The 19,158-nt window shown below is 40.3% G+C and overlaps 1 protein-coding gene across 1 annotated transcript; it reads left to right on the forward strand.

Annotated features, from left to right (window-relative positions):
• Positions 1-38: 38 nt before the first annotated feature.
• On the forward strand, positions 39-14,884 carry LOC103154183 (uncharacterized). Its single transcript, XM_007575376.2, has 39 exons — positions 39-249; positions 345-448; positions 533-651; positions 759-926; positions 1,126-1,325; positions 1,423-1,535; positions 1,678-1,784; positions 1,887-2,057; positions 2,144-2,349; positions 2,429-2,529; positions 2,638-2,762; positions 3,584-3,739; positions 4,304-4,509; positions 4,619-4,704; positions 4,791-4,918; positions 5,018-5,143; positions 5,234-5,424; positions 5,505-5,596; positions 6,311-6,441; positions 6,585-6,709; positions 6,805-6,931; positions 8,282-8,494; positions 8,646-8,816; positions 9,244-9,390; positions 10,033-10,082; positions 10,168-10,300; positions 10,428-10,510; positions 10,608-10,734; positions 10,867-11,057; positions 11,314-11,404; positions 11,506-11,626; positions 11,758-11,939; positions 12,939-13,094; positions 13,177-13,310; positions 13,391-13,524; positions 13,603-13,697; positions 13,879-14,074; positions 14,441-14,494; positions 14,591-14,884. Exons 1-39 carry the CDS (start codon positions 50-52, stop codon positions 14,692-14,694), a joined length of 5,364 nt encoding a protein of 1,787 aa, XP_007575438.1. The 5' UTR covers positions 39-49; the 3' UTR covers positions 14,695-14,884.
• The last annotated feature ends 4,274 nt before the right edge of the window (positions 14,885-19,158 follow it).

Genomic DNA, 19,158 nt, shown 5'->3' on the forward strand with positions numbered 1-19,158 from the left:
CGTCTCTAAATGCAACCCGTCTTTCCCCAAATTCTAGGCCCCCACCGCCATGAGCGCTGCCTATTCCAATCCTCTTGATGCTCTGAGAGAAGTGGTTGCTAAAAACCTTACACAGGATCAACTGAAGAGTGAGGATTTTGTTAAAAGTTGGTTCCAGGCGCGTCTCGGGCCATTCCTGGCCTCCCCCTCAACAAACTTCCTCTTCTGCCTCGGCACCTACAACTTCAGCTGCCAGACCTACCAGATTGTGTAAGTACCTGGAGGACTTATTGCATGAGCGTTCACAATATCTCAAAGAAACTGGCAGATTCCTATGACGTTAAAATCCCTTGCTCAAATTTTAGCATCGGAGCATTCAGCAACCAAAGCCCATTGATGGACGTCGACAGAAAGCGAGCAGTCTTTACTCACTTCATCCAACCGTTCCTTTCCAGAAAGGATTTGCCAGGTAGGCGCATGCAGGCTCCCCGGGCCTCCTTGGTGACGTAGTGATTGTACACTGGGCGGTGTTCTGACTCCTGTTGTTTTGCAGACCCAGGCTGCGTGTCATCTGCCAATAGTAGTCAGCTCTGGCTACAGGCCAACCTTGGCAATTTCTCTCAATTTGCGAGCGTAGGGGATTTGCAAGCCCTTTATCCAAACTTCTCCAGTGTGAGTAACTAAAGCAGTTGACGAGATTTAAGGGGGGCTCTGCAGAATTTTCTGCCCCGAAGTTGCACAATGACTTCAAGCTGAATTCTTGTTTCCTATCGTTGCAGGCCGAAGCCTTGTCGAAACTGTCTCCCTCTCAGGTAGCAGAGTTACTGCTGAGCACAGACATCTCAAATGACACACAATTTGTCGATAAAGTCTTTGAGCGACTGGAGGTTGGAAACGCTGTTGAAAACGTGGACGCATTCTTTACCAAACTTACAGAGAAGGGGGAGGTAAGCTACACCTTCAAGTGGCACAAGAATCCCCGTTTTAAAAGCTATGTCAAATGATACTGAAAAGCTATTGAAATCATAATATTGCAGCAATTCATAGGACCTTACTGTGTTTGCCGCTTTTCAAAAGTACCACACGGTGGACTTGCATCGTAGCAACTAAGTGGTATTGGATTTCTCTCCTGTCATGAATATTAAGGTTCCAGAGTTTCAAGTTGACGTGAGAGATCGCATCATGAACAAGACCTACATCATCATCGGTCCCTTCTTCCCAGAGTTCCCTGAAAAGGACCTTTTTGACTGGTTCCATGTCAAACTGGTCCCGGTTCTCCCAAGTTTCACTCCACAAATGCTCCAAGGCGTAATTACCAACATCAACTGCACAAAATACCAAGTCATGTGAGTTGTGTATTAAGAACATCAACGTTTTGAATGCTCCACATCACAGAGAACTCTTAAGGGGACGTGTCTAAAAGATTTATTCCAATTTTTGCAGTGTGAGTGGGATGGGCAAAGTTGTGTCTGCCGTGGGTCAGGACAGACAAAAAGAAATTGCAGCCGTTTTGCTGCAGTACCTGAAAAACTCTGCTGATGTCATCAACCAGCCAGGTAAGCTTTCTATATCAACACGCTGGTGTCTTGGCCATGGCTTTGTTGATGGTAAAGTACAAATCCCTCATAACGATTAAAACAAAAATGGACGAAATAGACAGAAGAAAGGAAAGTTGACATGTGCATACATGTGCCTTAGCTTGCAGGGAAAACATCCAGACCGACTCCCAGTGGGTGGAAACAAACCTGGGCCCATTTTCTCCATACGCAACATATTCTGAGCTCAAATTCTTCAACCTCTCTCAGGTGATTTTAAGAGTAATCTTTTTTCATTTCTGAAATTTTTATGTAATTATTGATAGCATTACAAATATTTTCATTCATTATTTTTTTTCCTCTTACTGACAGAGTGCTATACTCGATTCTCTTTCCCCTGGACAAAAAGCTGAATTTCTCCTTCAACCCGACATTCTTGCCAATGTCTCTCTTGTCATCACTGTTTTTGAACGTCTCACTGCATCATCTTCCTTGGAAAACCTGGAGTCTTTCTTCAACACATTTGTTGATGGTCTTGCAAAGGTTAGATCCGTGTTTTTTATGGACATATTTTTGTGGGGTTTTTTTACATTTAAAGATCTTTCTCATTTTTTCTTCTTTCTTTTTAGCAAAATCTGACTGCTGTTAATGCCAACATGCGTGAAAATATTCTAAATCTGACAATAACAGCACTCGCACCAAAGTTCTACCTACTAAATCTCGAGGGCTTCAGGTTATGGTTCCAGATCTACCTTCCACTCTTCCTCCCAAGTGTCAAATCAACAACCTTTGAAATAATTCCCAGAAACATCTCCTGTAGTTCATACCAACAAGTGTGAGTGAAACTTCAACCTTGCTCCCATGTTATTTTCTTTACCCTTGGAGTGACTAAATATACATGGTTTTATTTTCAGGATCAAAGGACTGGACAACATTATCAGCCAGCTCTCCGAAGCACAGAACCAAGAGGTTCTGAAGTTTGGATTAGACTATCTCAAAGCTCAGTTGACTTCAGGTAACCGTATTTAATAAGAGAGTAATGGTGGATTTTCTGACCCGCATAAAATGCATTAATTTTCGTTTATGTTTTGTAAATCTAACCATTTGATCGCTTGATCTATAGGACTTTCCTGTGTTGATGCTGGGACTGAAATTAATGACAGAAGTTGGCTTGAAGACAACTTTGGTCAGTTTCGTCTTCAAGCCTCTTTTAAGGATTTTCTGTCTCTGAAGAAAGATTTTAAAGGAGTAAGTACAGGATTTTAATCTTAAAATTAGCATATTTGCACTGATTTTATCCAATTTGTAAATGTAAATTGATCAAATTTAAAATGCATGTGTCTAAATCTTTGTAAGTCAGCAGTGAAAGGACAAAATATGTTTTATTTATGTTTTTATTTATATGGTTAAGTGGTTAATTTAATTAGATATGCTAAATGATTATTTTTAATAAACGAGGTTATGAGCTATAATTTTACTTTTTCAGCATGAGTGGAAGTGTAGTGTGGAGAATTCTCTCTTCTCCATTAGGTTCTTGATTTATGAGTTTGAAGAAAAGTCAGTGAGTTGAATTCATGAATTCCATTTATTAATACCAAAATGCAGCTGGTGCATAGTTCATGCTATCCTTAGTGGCTAAAAGAGCAAAATGGCATCAAAGAACAGTTTGTAATTCCCTTTATTAGCTTCTATCTAAGCTACGCCGTAAAGAAGGTGTTTCCTAACGTGTCATTTCCTTTAGCTTTCCACGCCTGCTCTATGTGAATGCATGTATGTGTATACGAGCATGCAGATAGCTAAAACAAATAGAGGAAAACAGAATTATTTATTCTTAACAGTAGTAATTACAGGATGAGAATTTCTAGGAAGGGTTTGAGGATGTGTATGTCATGCTGCATCTGCTGCTGATCATTGTTTTGTTTTGCTGTAGCAGTGAATGTTTTTCTAAATGAAACAATGTTTAAGTATGAAACATCTGCTGCTGAACTTAGGCTAACAGCTAAGTTAGCCTAAGTTCACTCCTAACAGTTGAACTATTTCTAAAGTGATTCATGGCTTCTTGTGTCTAGGCTGAGGTGGCAGATCTTCTCACTTTCAGTCAACTGAAAGAGCTTGCAGCGACCCCTTCACAGCTAAACGGAACGCAAGATGTGACAAAAGTCATGACAGTCATCGAGCCGGCTGACTTTGCTGCTTTCTTTGATTCACTCTCTCAAGCAGTTGTGGTAAACAAAGCTGACCTGTTCACCTTCTGCTCAGTCATCAAAGTTTTGTTGGTTAAAAGTTGCAGGGTTCTTTTACCTGATTGTTGAAGATTTACAGAACATTTAATAAACAAACTGTTACTATTTTTAAAACAGAGCAAACTGAAGATTTCAGTGGACATTGGTTTGATTTATTCATAATTTTCATCTAAAAGCCAAAACGTCAAATCTCATTCACATTTTTGCCATAATTTCCTAATCATGATGCTTGATGTTTCCTAAATTTCAATCATAGCACATTGTTATCAAAAACTAAACATTGTTTAAAACCCAACTGTCAGCTTACTTCTATATTTTACTAAAAAAAATTAAAGATGTGACACAACCAGATATAGCAGCCAACTGCTTCACACCATCACTTTATATTACCCTATGAAAATGTTAAGAGTAGAAAATGTACAATTTGCATTCAATTTGGATGCTTCAATAGTGGCACAATTAGTATTGGATTAATATGAAGGCCTTATTAAAAATAATACATTTTAATCATAGTTTGATTGTATTTCCTGCTCTGTTTCCCTGCAGGCCCAGTCTGTGAACTACTCACTGGAAGTGAAATCTGCCTTCCTCCAGGAGGTTTTTAACAGGGGAGGTCTTCCAGCTGTCAGTGACGAAGACTTCCTGCAGTGGCTAAGGCGACTGCAGCCGTTACTCACTGACCTCTCTCCAAATCTGGTGCCCCGCCTTTTCTCTCTGGCAGCAAACAGGAGCTGTGCCACCAGCCAGGAGACGTAAGGACTCAAATGATCCAAACAAGAGTTTGCAGGAAATAGAAAACAGTGACTGTAGAAATTTGTTAGAGCATTTTCTAACTGATGAATTCATCTCATGTTTATTCAGGATAAATGTGCTTGACACAATACAGACAACACTCAGCAACAACACTAAAACTGAAGTCTACAGAAACATCCTCATTTTCCTCCAAGGTTTGTCTATAAAAGTGCTGCAGTCTGCTCCAAATGTGTTTGTCTTTATGACACCTATGTGTAAAATATTATACTTTGTGACCCAGATTCAACGCCGCTGAAGTGTTACAGTGGTGGAAGCTTCTACCTCTTCCTGCAGAACATCTTCCTCAGCTTTGGATTTCCTGATGTGGCGACATTCATATCTCTTCTGCCACCAAAGCGCGAGTCAGAGGTACACAACAAAAGAATGAATACATTCATGTAGATTTGTGTTGTCAGATTTAGTGTCATGGTGGCAATGAGGTGATACAACACTTTTATTCTTCTCCAGCTCCTAAATACCATCAGCACCTCAGAGCTGAGTCAGTTCCTCAATCAGCCTGATGTCGTCAGTAACAATACAGACATCTGCATCATCTTCAGCAACTACAACAACACTCCCTCCTTCCTAGAAAACGTATGTTCCCATCTCAATTTTAAATGTGAAGTAACATCTATGGGTGAATCTGTTCTCCTCACTGTTTATATTTCTGTACAACACCTGCAGGAGGACGTCCCAGATGATGTGAGGAGGATCATCCTTCCCTGTGTTTGGCCTTTGGCTCTGAGCAGCAACAGAAGATCTGAGGTTGATCTGTGGTTTAACGTACGTTTGAGGAACTATCTGAGGTTCCTCACCAAGGATCTCATCAGCTTCAACAAAGTGCAGAATTCCTCATGTCTCGCCTTCCAGAAACTGTGAGTCAGTGTCTCATGTTGTCATACCATTGACAAAAGATCCCCATGTAACCACATTTCCATTGCTTCCTGTTCCACAGGGTGTCTTTCATGGGAAAGAACTTCACCTACACCGGTTCAGACTTTGGACAGCCAGATGTATACGCCGTCATCAGAAGCTACCTCGGTGCCGGTGAGATTTTGGAGAAAAATGTGATACGAGATAGCCGTCTTAAGTCTGTCTTTTTCACTTTAAGTATATATTTTTGATTAATTGGTGTCGTTACATCCCCAAGGCAGTCTAAGGGTATGGGGGGATAGTAACAAATGACCAGGGAACGAAGAGGCAAAACCAGGAGGGTACAGTTAATGTTTTATTTAAAAATAAGCCAGGAAGAATCTTGAATGTGAAGGGGAAAAACTTGAGGAAAAAGTGAGTGTAAATAACAAAATCCAGGGTTTCTAATAAGACACAATCCTCTAGCAATCTAACCGGGGAGAAGCCATGAACTTGGGGTCTTCATAAACAAGGCCCCACTCATCTACAAGCCTGGAAAAAAAGAATAAGTCCACACACTTCCCTCAAACCACCACAAAGCTGCAGCACACATGCTGCCCAGTTGGCCAAGAGGCCCTGAGATCAGTGTCCAACCTAGCTCTATACTCTGCTCATCCAGAGGCAGAGTGCAACCAGCTGCACCTGCTTAAGCTGCAGGAGCTCAGCAGCAACCTGGAACTGACAAGCACACATGCGGTCACCACAGCATGTAACATTGTTTATGCATTGAGACAGTAATAAGTCCATGAAAAGTTTGATTTTGGAAACAGATGGAAAACATCTATTACATTTTAATGACATTAGCGAAGTCAGCTGCCTAAAACACTGAAAATCCCTGTTTTTCCACAGAATCTGCGGCCAGATGCTACAACCCCACAGACCCGGATCTGAACTCCACCTCCTGGTTTGTCAACTACATCAGCACCTTTGTGATATTTATCACTCTGGATGATTTCAAAGGCTTTGTCAACATCTCCCAGGTATTTCTGCAAACTTTAAATTCGGATGCCATCAACAAACAAAATCAGAATTTTACAAACCTGCTAACTTGACCTGTGTGATCCAGCAGGTTTCATCTGAATGTCTCTGACCTGTTTGGTGTTTTACTTATCTATTTTTGAAGCTGAATGTGTTCTTGGAGGATAAGGCGAACCTGGAGCTCTTTAACAACGCAGCGATCCCACAAGACGTAACCGACTACTACATCTTGCAGCTTTATGAGTTCTACCCATCCTTTGGACTCATTATGTAACTATCCACCAGTAAAAGGAAACATTATTATTACAAGAAAGTAAGTTTTATTCATTTTGCTAAAATCCTTCAACATGTCACTTTTCATTCAGGCTCCCAGGCTCCTTACTCTGCTCGCCTGACATCCCAAGCTCATTATTTGCTTCTCTTAATGAAGCTGATACGATGGCCATCTTGGACAAGCTGAAGAGATTCTGCAACAGCACAGAGAATCCTGAGGTACCAGATGAAAACGTCACAGAGGTTCTGCTCAGTGACCGTCTGTACGGCCTGTAGCAACATGCTTCTCTTTATTTCATTCAAGATTTCTCTTTTTATTCTCACACAGCAATCATTTGATTGCACTGACAGGTTTAAATGCAGGAAAACAGGAATAAATGCAAATATTGTCTATACAGTTGACCAGTTAATGGTGGGGGTTAGGAACCACTGCTGTCTGATGAGATCCACCAATACTTGAGAACCCCATTAGAAATGGTTTTAACCGATTATTTCAGTAGCTCAAGCCCCTCCTGTCCATCCATAGTATATCCCTGCAGTTCAGTATATATATCCATTAGTTATTGGGCAAAAGGTGGGGTCACAAATCACCAGTCCGTCACAGAGCGACACAGAGACAGGCACACAATGTCCCGACACCTAAAGACAACTTTCAGGAACCATTTGTGGTTGTTGGACCCAGCTTCCTCCATGCATGGGCAGAACATCCATGCTCCATTCAGTGACATGCCAGCTGCATTTTATATCAAATATGTTAGGACAAGCTTTTGAAAAAACAGCAAATAGGCTCATTTTTCATGAATAATTTGATGAATTCGCAAATTCTTAAGCGCAAAGAGGTGGGATCCACTGACCAACGCCTACTGAGCTTTGCTTTCAGTCACTGATGTAACTTACAATAGTATTCCCTTTTGTTACGGCTCAGACACTGCAACAAGAAACTGGGAGGATGACAACAAGAACCATTTTAAGCCCTTCAGAGGCAATTATTAATGAAAATGATTGTCTAGTGGTAGTGGGTGGCAGCCCAACAACCTCCTTCGGCCTGGTCCTCCGTCTGGTGCTGGATGGCCCCCACACGCCTGTGAGACCAGTGGGGGCCATCCAGACCCCACAGGCCTGTGAGACCAGTGGGGGCCATCGAGCGACTGCTCCACTGTGGTCCATCCGAACAGACTTGGCTCCCACACTGTCAAGTGACTGCTGCGCCCCGCGCCATCCGGATTTCATCTGCCATGAGTGGAACGGGCGCTCCGTAAATACGATCTGGGTGGACACACAAGTGCCTCCCACTATTTGAAGACCTTAATTGTCTTCCATATTGCAACACTGCAGGGAGCCATCACACCTTTCTATAAATCTGGGTTCTTATAAACCCAGCAGGTTCAGATGTGTCGATCTGCTCTTCAAATGATCATTTATTCAAAGGCTGTATTGATGGTAGAATTCTTAAAAATATGAAAAATAAATATAACTGGTTTATATGACATTATTATATGATGGACTGTTGTGATGTTTTGACCGGAAATTTAGTTCACAGCCGTTAATGATGCGTGTTTCACTAAACAGAGATCTGCAGCTCTGGCATCCAACATCAAGGTCATCACAGCTCAAACGTTTGCAGACCTTGGAAGTGCGTCTTCTGGCCTGACAAACAGCCAGATCCTGTCTGTGCCTCCTGAGGTGCTGGTTTCCTCTTTGTCCATCCTGGGCTCAGTGAACACCTGGGGACAGGACCAGGCCAGTAACATCATCCACTCCATCATCTCCTCAGGCTTTCAGGTACAAGCCCCACAATATACATAAAAATTATGTCTTTAATTCTTTTTTCCATGAAGTGTAAACTAAATATAGCTTGATTGATTAGAAAGTCACCTTCAATCAGCTTCCAGTTCATTGATCATGTTTTTAATGGATGGACTTTGACTGTCAGATCAACAGCTCAGCCTCTCTGGCGTCTCTGGGGACTCTTATCATTGGAGTTCCTTCAAAGTCAATCAACAGCATCTCAGCTTCTGAAGCACTCCGCGCCTCCAAGAACCCAATGCTTGTCTCCAACATGTTGGAAGCCCCGAAGGTTGTCCAGGAGACTTTTGTCAAAAAGGTAAAAAGATGAGATTTCTATCTTAACGCCTGACTTCTTTCATGAACATCTATTCAGAGCATTGTGTGAATAAAACAAGAAAAATCTGTCACTTAGTTCCTAGTTGAGATTGAGAACCTATTTGTGTAGAAAATACAGATATTTTAATATGTATGTTCGATTTAAATCTTTATTTATAAATGAAAAACACAATGAAATATTGACTGAAGGTTGTGCATCAACTGTACAAGTTGCAGTGACTAAAATGTTCCACATGTGTAGCTTTTCAGACTGATGCTGTTAAAACACATAACACTTCTACTCATTAAACTTAAAAACAAGCTTTGTTATAATGTCCAAAAAGTGAAAAGACTCAAGAACTGGTAAAATTTTTCTCTTGCTTACTGCTGAGTGAATACATGATCTAAAACACATAACCTCCATGCAGATAATTTCTGTGGACTCCAGTCCAGCCAAAGTGGTGGAGAATGTCCCTGATGCCTTAGCAACGGAGATCCCGCCCTCCCTGCTGGTGTTTTCTGAGGGAACGGCCAACATCACCGTGATAAACAAGAAGACGTGGACCGCAGATCAGGTCAGTGTTCTGTTTAATGCAGAATGGATAACAGTGTGAAGTAGATCCAGGCCGTCGGTGGATAAACTTTGAAACGCGCAATCTCCCCAAAGCTACATTTGTTAAAAAGAGTGTTTGACAAAGTATATTAAATATGCAAAGGTAACGTAAAAGTTGAAAATATGTCCACATGGAGACTTCTACTGATGTCTGAATGTGTCCAATATTTTCCTTAAAAAGGTAAAGGAAATTTTTTTCATACTACCTGAACACATGCAGAAGGTTTATGTGAGGAACTAAGTGCAGCAAAGCATCGTTCTAAAAATATCTAATCAACATGGACCATAATCAATCTATGCAGGCACTGGTTACGGCTGCTTATATACAATTGTTTTTACCACTGATGAAAGTAAAAAAAAATATATATACATTTTTAAATAATCTTTTATTATGATTCAACTGTGCCGGAAAAAAACACAAGATGTTTGTACCAAAGTATAAATTGTTATCTTATAGTTCTTGGTGTTTAATTCCATTGACTTGTAGATTTTGTTCAGACGGCAGTTTAACGCCAAGCAAACCTGAATTTACTCCTTTGCTTTTCAAATTTAGAAAACAGAAGATCAACTAAGGTCTTACTGTCTTTTTTTCTTGTTTTTTCAGTCCACCATGTTTTTTCCGACGCTGGCTGAGGCAGATTTTGACACTGAGCAGTAAGTGAACAAACCTACCAACCCTGGTATTTAGTGTGAATCTTTGAATATCTCAGGTGTAATCTTTCTTTCCTTTTCTCTGAAGGCTTTCTCCATTTGTGCTGCAAGGTTTCACATGCGGCACGGTTAAGAAAATGACAAAACCCAAAATCAGTCAGTTGATCCACGCCTGCAGGCCGAGGAAAGGCAGAGCTAAGGTGGAGCTGAAGGAACCTCAGGTAAGATCTGTAGCAACACTAACAGGTCACTTCATGGGAAGCAGAGAACCGAGTCTACTCTACATTAAACATTATATTTCACACATTTGAATCAATAAATTCAAACTTCTCACACTGTGACCTCCAGCTGACCTGCATGTACAACCTGATCCGTGGCGACCTCTCTCAGAACTTCACTGATTACCCTTCGGACATGCTTCTCTACTTGGAGTGAGTCTCTCTCCACGTAATTATTGTAACTATGTTGCCAGTTGTTTGAAAAAGTTATATGATGATTTTGATTTTTTACAACAATCCCCACCAACAGCTCCGAAAATGTCCAGAAAGCAAACTGCAGGTCCTACTTCTCTGCCCTGGGTGCTACAGACTTCTCTGTGGCCTCCAGCATCTTGAACAAGGGCCCAAAGAAGTTCAGGGAAGCTAGAGACTGCTTGGTGAGAGCCAATAAAACAGAGCATCAATATACAAAGAGCCTACCTGCAGCATATTACACGTGCCTCAAATTACTCTTCTACAGCAGAGTAATGAAACGTCTTCACTGATTTGAACATTTTTCACTGTTTCAGGGGATCAGTGGTGTCAGCCTGAGCAGAGACAATGTGGAGGTCCTGGGGAACATGGTCTGCACTCTGGATAGATCCGACATTGAGAACTCGGATCCTCTCATCCTGGAAAAACTCAAAGCCTGCAAAGACCTCTCTGCCAGCCAAGTGGCTGCTATGGAAACACTGCTGCTGTCTGGGAAAACACAATACGGGTACTAAAAATGTTAATCCAGTCATTTAATCTGCAGGGAAAAAATCACTCAACTTCTGTTGTCCTGCATTTTAATATAAATTGAGATAAAGTGGGCTCATTTAAATCTAACATCCAGTCTTACATAATCAGATAGACTTAGATGGACTTCACAGCAACACACCAGGCAACACTCACTAGCTTGTTGTCTGAAAGATGACTTATGTATATTCAAATATTTTTTTAGCTGTGTCATGTTTGCACAAACCTTTTTTCAGAGCTGTAAACAGCTGGGACCAACAGACGCTACAGGGGCTGGGAACACTTCCTTTGTATTTAACAAGAAACATCTGGACACGTTTCACAGCTGTAAGTCTGATGACGTTAAGATGCGACATAAATTCACCTAACAACAACTCATTTGTCTTTGCATGAAAGAACTAACTGTCATATTATTTCTACTTTGTCAGACAACAAAGAAAAGATTCCTTAAGGGTTTCATACCTGACCTAAGGAAACAAAAAACCCAGAAGAAGAAGCTCAAGACTCTGTTTTCAGAGCTCGCCCCTACAGTAGCAAAACGAGGAGCAGGTAAACACTTTTAAAAGCAGCTTCTGAAGCCAAAACTGCAAGATTTCCTAAATGATTAAAGATTAAGTTATTTAAGTGGAATACATTAGTTGCAAACCAAATCCCGACTCTTTTTCTCAAACTTTTAAAAGGATGCAGTGAGGGGAACATCACCCAGGTCACCGTCAGCGACCCTTCCTTCCCCTTCGGCTACAATCAGCTGCAGTTTGAACTCTGCCTGGACGTTCCCATTCTGAAAGATAACCTCCACTCCATCTGCCAGAAAGTGGATGACGATGGTTACCAAAGAATCATTCTCAATAAACTCAACCAGGTCACATGGAAATATCTGTTACTTTTTAAAGAGAATAAAAGTGTTTTGGTGGTAAAATCCAGGTACAGTGATCCCTCGCTGTAACGACGTTCACCTTTCGCGGTCTCGCTGCTTCGCAGACTTTTTTGTGCCGTTTTTCACAGTGCACTGTGTTCTGCGTCCTGATTGGCTAAACAGTCTCCGAGCTCCTTCTCTACCCGAGTGCCAATCATGTTACGGTATTTAAATATAAGTAATACAGATTGGCCATTCAGGAGATGAAAGATGAAAACTTTGAATGCCTGCTGGAAAAAACTGTGGCCAGAGGCAGCAGAAACCGACCGGAGGCTCGGGTGACGAGATCCAGCTGTGAGTCTCGCGGGGCAGCTTGGAGGAGACGCTTTAATGACATGACTCTGGATCACATTAAGGCCCGATTGATGAACACGCACATCCGCTGACCTGAAAACAGGTTTTGTTCTTTGGTTTCAATGTAGAGTATTTATTTATGCTGTATAATAATTGTAGAAACTAAAGGTAACTACTTTGCAGATTTCACTTATCGCAGGTTATTTTCGGAACGCAACCCTCACGAAAAACGAGGGATCACTGTACTCTTTATGTTTTTCACAGCTCCTCCTCTTACAATAAAACAACTTTCCCAGAGTTTAGTGTAGTTGTTGGTTTCTCCTGAAGCTCTTAGATGTGCCAGATATGTATGTTGTGTGAGTTTGCCTGTGTGTGCATGCAGGGGTTTGTTCCCCAGATCCTCTGGGATCTGGGGAACAAACCTGGATCCACCCTGATAAAGAGGGCTTTCTCTAAAAGCAATTGCTAACAACTGGACTGAACTCAAACTGATTTGTACATTTTCAAAAATAAGTGCAAACTCTCACTCATCACAAATAAGTTTAAAAGCAGAATTTGATGTACTTCATTTTCAAAGATGATGATCATAATGCATGTAATGTCAGATTGTGGTGTTTGTTCAACACAGTTTGTCTCAATCCGTCTCTCCAGGCATTCCCATCTGGAGTTCCTGATCAGGAAGTACAGATGCTTGCTTCAGTCTCTCGCTCAGCAACACTTGATGACATCTCTAAGTGGAACATCACTGAACTGGATACCTTGGCAGCTCTGATGAAACCTGAAGATGGAACATGGGAGACGGCACAGGTACAGCGCACCGTAAACATTACCAAAACTTTCATTTGACTGGAGTGGAAACTTGATGAGTTTTTCTTCATGTTGCATTTAGAGCAAAGCAATCATCACCAAGTACCTGAAAGCCTCTGGAAATTCACTGGACAGCAGTGAACTAAACATTATTGACTCCAACTTGTGCTCACTGGACACCAGCACGTTACAGACCATCACAGCAGACAGCATGAGGTTGGTGTCAGCATGGATATAACAAACATATCCACTGTGGTTGCTAAAGTGACACTGAATGCCTCTTTATCTGTTGTCAGAAATACCAAGCATCTGGATGTGGCATCATGTTCAACTGAGCAGAAGAGGGTCCTCTATGAGATCAGCAACACCTCCTTCAGCGTCCATAGAGATAATCCGATTAACTATTACAACCTGGTTAAAGGCTATCTAGGTGAGCATGCCTGGTACCTGCCTAACTATCCAACTAAGGACCCTTCAGTAAGGTAACCTTCCCATTGCTGGTTGGTAGGTGGAGCACCTCAAGCAGACATTGCAGCTTTATCAAGACAGAACATCAGCATGGATGTCGACACTTTCAGGAGTCTGGATATCAACGTGATAACTGTAAGTTTACATGTGAAACAAACTATACCAGAAAACTGTCTGTGTGAGAAGTTTCTGTGGATGGAAAGTCATTTTAGTGGCCAAAGCTACAAAACAAGCCTCAACCTACTTACAGTAACTATGTGGTGCTGAAAATTAAAGATCCTCGAAGAAATCTTCCTGTGTTTGTCTTTTCCGACAGAACCTGACTGTGGCCAACGTCCAAGGTCTGATGGGTGAAAACCTACGAGATCTCAAGCTGTTTGAGAATGATACTGTGGTTCAGAGATGGGTGAACCTACAGCTACAGTCTGACCTGGACACACTAGGTTTGGGTCTAATCACCACTAGAGCAGACCCAACAGTACCGACCGCTACAAACAGCACTGAGCCACAGGGTAAAACTATCACCTTTCTCTTTAAAATGGTCCAGGTTGGAGTCAAAAACAATGTGGGTGATGGTGTGTTTCCATCTGAAATTCACATGAACTACTGCCTAAAATGAAAAAAATATTTCGTCATCAGCAGTGTGTTTTCATTTGTACCTGTTGGACCTTTGTGAGCTAAAGGAAAAATTAGACATCTTATGGATCTTATATGATTAAATAATAATTCTAATGAACCGTCTTGTTTCATTTAAGTGTCGTTGTCAGTTAGTGCAGTAACGCGTTCATAGTGTGGTGTCAAAGGTCTACTGCTGTAGTTTTGCTGTTTACGGCCACTAGGGGGTGCCACAGTCTAACAAACTTAATTCTTTGTTTTAGGAAACACAAACAGTTCAAATACAACCCCAGCCAGTACAGCAATACCATCCCAATGTGAGCATACTTTACTTACATGAAATCATTTCCAAATATTCAGCAGTAGTTTAAATCAGGAACATTGTAAATGGACTGTGTTTGTCTGATTTACAGCTGCAACCACCAGTGGTGTCCTGGAGTTCACAAAATCACCAGCCTCTGTTCTCCTGACCGCTCTGCTCACAGCTGCTCTACAAATAATCCTACAACCAGCCTAAGAGCCCCACTTCTGCAATAACTTAGGCAATGCTTTCATACAGCCTATAGTTATTATCACTATTAGCTCTAGTATTTATACACATGTAGAAAAAATGCTTCATCTCAACTTTTTGATGTCTTTATTAGCGTCATGAAACTAATCTATCTCAGAAGAATCATTTAAATATTTACATAACTTGTTGATGGAAATTAGGGGAAAATAAAAAAAAAACATTCATATAAAGTGCTAAATCATGATACAAATTAATTGCACTGGTTTTTATCCTTTCAAATGTAATTCTTTTCTTCCTGTACTTTAAACAATATCTAAATAAATAACTATATATTAATACAAATGCTAAGAGTGTCTTTCTAATTGCAAACATCCTGCAAAACCTCAAGCATGTGACATGGTTTCATCTTACATCAACTTCAACAATCGAATGATACAAGTTCCATGTAAAGCTTCCATCTTAGCTGTGAACGTCGTAGAGGAATATTTTTCTGAACTGTTTCAGAAGTATGTCTGAATGAAACAGATATTTCTTTCATTCAGTTTTATGCTCCTCAATCTGGAATAAACTTCAAGAAAACTGTAAAACTACGGACACACTGAGTTCATTTAAATCACAACTGAAACCTCACCAGATTAGAAACAACTGGAACATTGATGTTGCCCATCTTTACCTTCTGTACTTGGTAAGAGCCTTCTAGATTTACTTATGTAGCAATAAAGACTAATAAATGTTAACTTTTTCAATAGCTCATCCTTAAATCCAACATATCCTCTAATACACATAACTTTCACTTAATTCCCCTGCAATACACATCATGATCAACTCGCACAGACTCACACATTCTTTTAAAATTAAGCAAAACAACCAAACCTTAAGTTAAATGTGAACCCTTAGTTTTCTGACCTATCTTACCCCCATAAACTACACCTGGGAGCACATTTTGACATCTAACCTGGTAAATACACGCACAGTTTGCAACACCAGATTCCTTCATTTGAAAATCTTTATAAAATACGGAGGAAGCACATATTGATGCACCAAAACCCTTCATCGGGATATCCTACCCATTTCACATTGGTAGGTCGCACATGTTTATCTAGGAAATTCCCTGGTTAGAAAATTTTACCTGTGTACATGGTGATGCACTAAATTATTTAATCAGAATTTCCAGCCTTCTTTTTAAATACAAAGGTATAGCAGTTCATGTCTTAACACTGTAATATCCTACCAATTTCTAAACATAAATGTTTGTAAGAATGAAACGGTTTCAAACAGGGGAAACAAGTTTCCATTGAAATTAAATTAAACGCAAAAATCTACAAATACAGATCCATGCAAACTCTTTTTTGGACATCAATACATTGTATGGCAGTCTTTATCCAATGTAGTGCAGTCAAAATGTCTCCACCGAACTGCAGACGTCACTGTGCACCTGACATGATTGGGTATGCTTTAACATTAAACCAGAGACATGCACAGCTTCAGTCACATGCAATATCACCATCAACATCTATTTAGCATAGTTTGATAATCAAAGCATTATTAAACTAAAATATTTTACAGTATAGGGACAAAATGTTTTGTCCTGACTCTCGTTTACAGTATGGTAACAACATGGCAGACGACAAACTAAAGCCATTTATAAAGTGTATTTACAAGCCACCAATCATGTAAACTTAAAACAAGAAGTAACAGAGCAGCTTAAAGAAACCCAGTCATGACATAAATTAAGCTTATCGTAGTTGATAAGAAATCTGCTGAGTAAGCAACCTGTGAGGTAACATCGATGCGAGCGTTGCCTCAAGGTGGGACATATTGCTGCGTAGCGGAGATAGCCAGAACACCGGCAGCACAACGGCGCGGATGCTGCTGCGGCCGCTGACGGAAGCGGTGATGGCGGATCTCCGGTCTCCCCGACGCCTGAGCCGCTCGCGATTCTGCGCTGCAGAGTGTTTCTGGGAAGAGTCGATCTACCGAGGATCTGCAGCTTTCCAGAACCCAGCTGCCAAGTATCAGTTACTTGAAAGTAAGTGGCTTTTTCTGACAACAGTCAGAGATTTTCCTTTGAAATATATAATGTCATCACTGACAGGCTTTGTTCGTGTGTGACCTGTTTGGGATTTAATTTGAGAGGGGCTGTGATGACTGATTGTTTGTGTTCTTACTTTTGCTGTGTCTAACTGTGAGGGTGAGAGGTTGCTTTCTGTTTTGAAACAGGTTAAATGAGTTTTGGACCAACATGTTCATTTCAGAAAATTATACTGATACCGTATTTTATTGATCAGGGTGCTTGAAATCCTTCACTTAGGTGAATTCAAGGCTTGGAAAGTGCTTGATTTCTGCATAAAGTCCTTGACAGTGCTTGATATCCATACTGCACAGTTTCTTTAAATAAAATACAAATTAAACGTTTTATTAATAGCCTAAATTTGAAAACTTTACTTGATTTAGGTCGGATACAATTACCACAGTGATTTCTGTTTCCCTAATGTCAGAAAACCTATCAAGAACATTTTCTGTAACTTTGTAATTGTGTTTAAGCATTTAATTTGAGCAGGAAGGTCATTTATCTAAAGATTTGTTCGTATTTGTTCAATATAACCAATATGTATTATTCCTAAAGGCTCAATGACATATCTGTGACTGAAATAACGCTCGGCTTATAACTATTTGAAATTGGGGGATTGTTTTGCTAAAGTAGTGTTTTGTTCTCAGGCCGGTCAGCTGTGTAAGGTGTGTCTTAAAGACATTTGAAAACATAAAATGTTGTCATAGTTTGTATGTGGCATAGAATGGAAAATACCATTCAAATAAATTACTAACAGTAATAAATGATATTGTCTTTCTTTTAGTTCATTGGTTTTGTTTTTATCTCCAAAGTGTGACGCTGGAATAGTTGGAAAACTTACCTTGAAAATGTTTTAAAAATGCTTGAAATTTACTTTGTGAAAAGTGAATGAACCCTGATTGTGTTTTTTTTTCTTGTGTGGCCATGAAAATGCAGTAAATTGTTCATAGTTGTGGAGGGAACACTGGCATCAAAAGGCTAATAACTTAATAGTCCTGTTAAATTCTGGGGCAACCGGATGATTTCTGTTTAAAATGTTTCTTGATCTCTGTGAACTTCCTCTGAGATATCTCCATCAGTTCAGTACATTTCTGTTGGGGGTCAGCGATAGGTAAACATCAATGGTTTGGTTGTTTATTGTTCATAAAATAAACAACCACTACACCCTCTCAGTGTAGCGGGTGAATTTTACCAGATCATTCTGATACTGACATGCGTTTTGTTTTCCTAGCATCATATTTGTCTGAGTGTCACTGACAGGAAGACATAGGAGTGTTTGTAGTTCTAAAAGTTTTTGGTCATTTGTATACCAAACTGAATCTAAAGTATTGAGTATATTTACTGTATTATTACAGTATTTTATTCTGTATTTTGCCAGATTACGGTGATCTTCTGGGCATGATCATGGGGCTCAGGGTCCAGCAAAGTGTTAATCTGGCCCTGCTTGTGGTGAGACCCAAAACGTAAAGGCTGTTGCACGCTATGAGAAAATAAAACAAAGCAGTACCAGCTTTAGTAGTTCAGTTCATACAGACGCTGCTTCCAGTTGAGGTGAAGAGGAAAAACCAAACGATGTCCTAAGATGACGACGCAATCCTCCATCTGCTGTGCCAGGGTATAAGTCCAATAATCAATGTTCAGGAGAAGGGAAAGAAAGAAAAATATATAATCCATAGTCACTCTTCTGACAGTTTATTAACACTTCAGTTATGACTACCATATTTTCCGCACCTTACCGTAAGCCGCACCTACATTTTTTTTTTAAGAAACTGTAAACGTACATATATAAGCTGCACCGGGCTATAAGCCGCTGGTATCTCCACAGCTCTCGGTTTTCATAAGGACGCAGCTAAGGGAGCATCCTAATAAATCTGCTGGATATATTAAGGACACAGCCCTGCATCTCCAAAGCCGAACCATGGTTTCGTTCACACCGAGCTTACGTGCAGCAGCTCTATTTCCCTCCTGTACTACCAGATTGATAGGTTTCAACTTAAAAGAGTCATCTTTTCCTTCATGTGGTTTCCATGATGAGGGGGTATGAGTTTGAAAACATTTCCCCATCGTGCCTGCTGCTAGCATGTGCTTGTCCTAAATAAAAATCTGCACTTTCTTCTTTGATTTCCAATTTTGACTTCCAATGATTCACTTCCTGCTAAATAGCCCCCTGGTGGTTGAAGAAAAATTCACAGAAAAGCTGCACTGGACTATAAGTTGCATGATTCAAAGCTTAGAAAAAAAGTAGCAACTTCTAGTCCAAAAAATACGGTAGTCTTCACATCCAAACTGGAATGGAAGAGGCAGAAACTCTGTTAACTTCAACTGTTATAAAAATGCTGTACACATAAAATATGACACACACACATATATATATATATATATATATATATATATATATG

Source organism: Poecilia formosa, unplaced genomic scaffold, assembly GCF_000485575.1.
Source record: "Poecilia formosa unplaced genomic scaffold, Poecilia_formosa-5.1.2 Scaffold376, whole genome shotgun sequence".
In the NCBI taxonomy this organism is placed as follows: Eukaryota; Metazoa; Chordata; class Actinopteri; order Cyprinodontiformes; family Poeciliidae; genus Poecilia; species Poecilia formosa.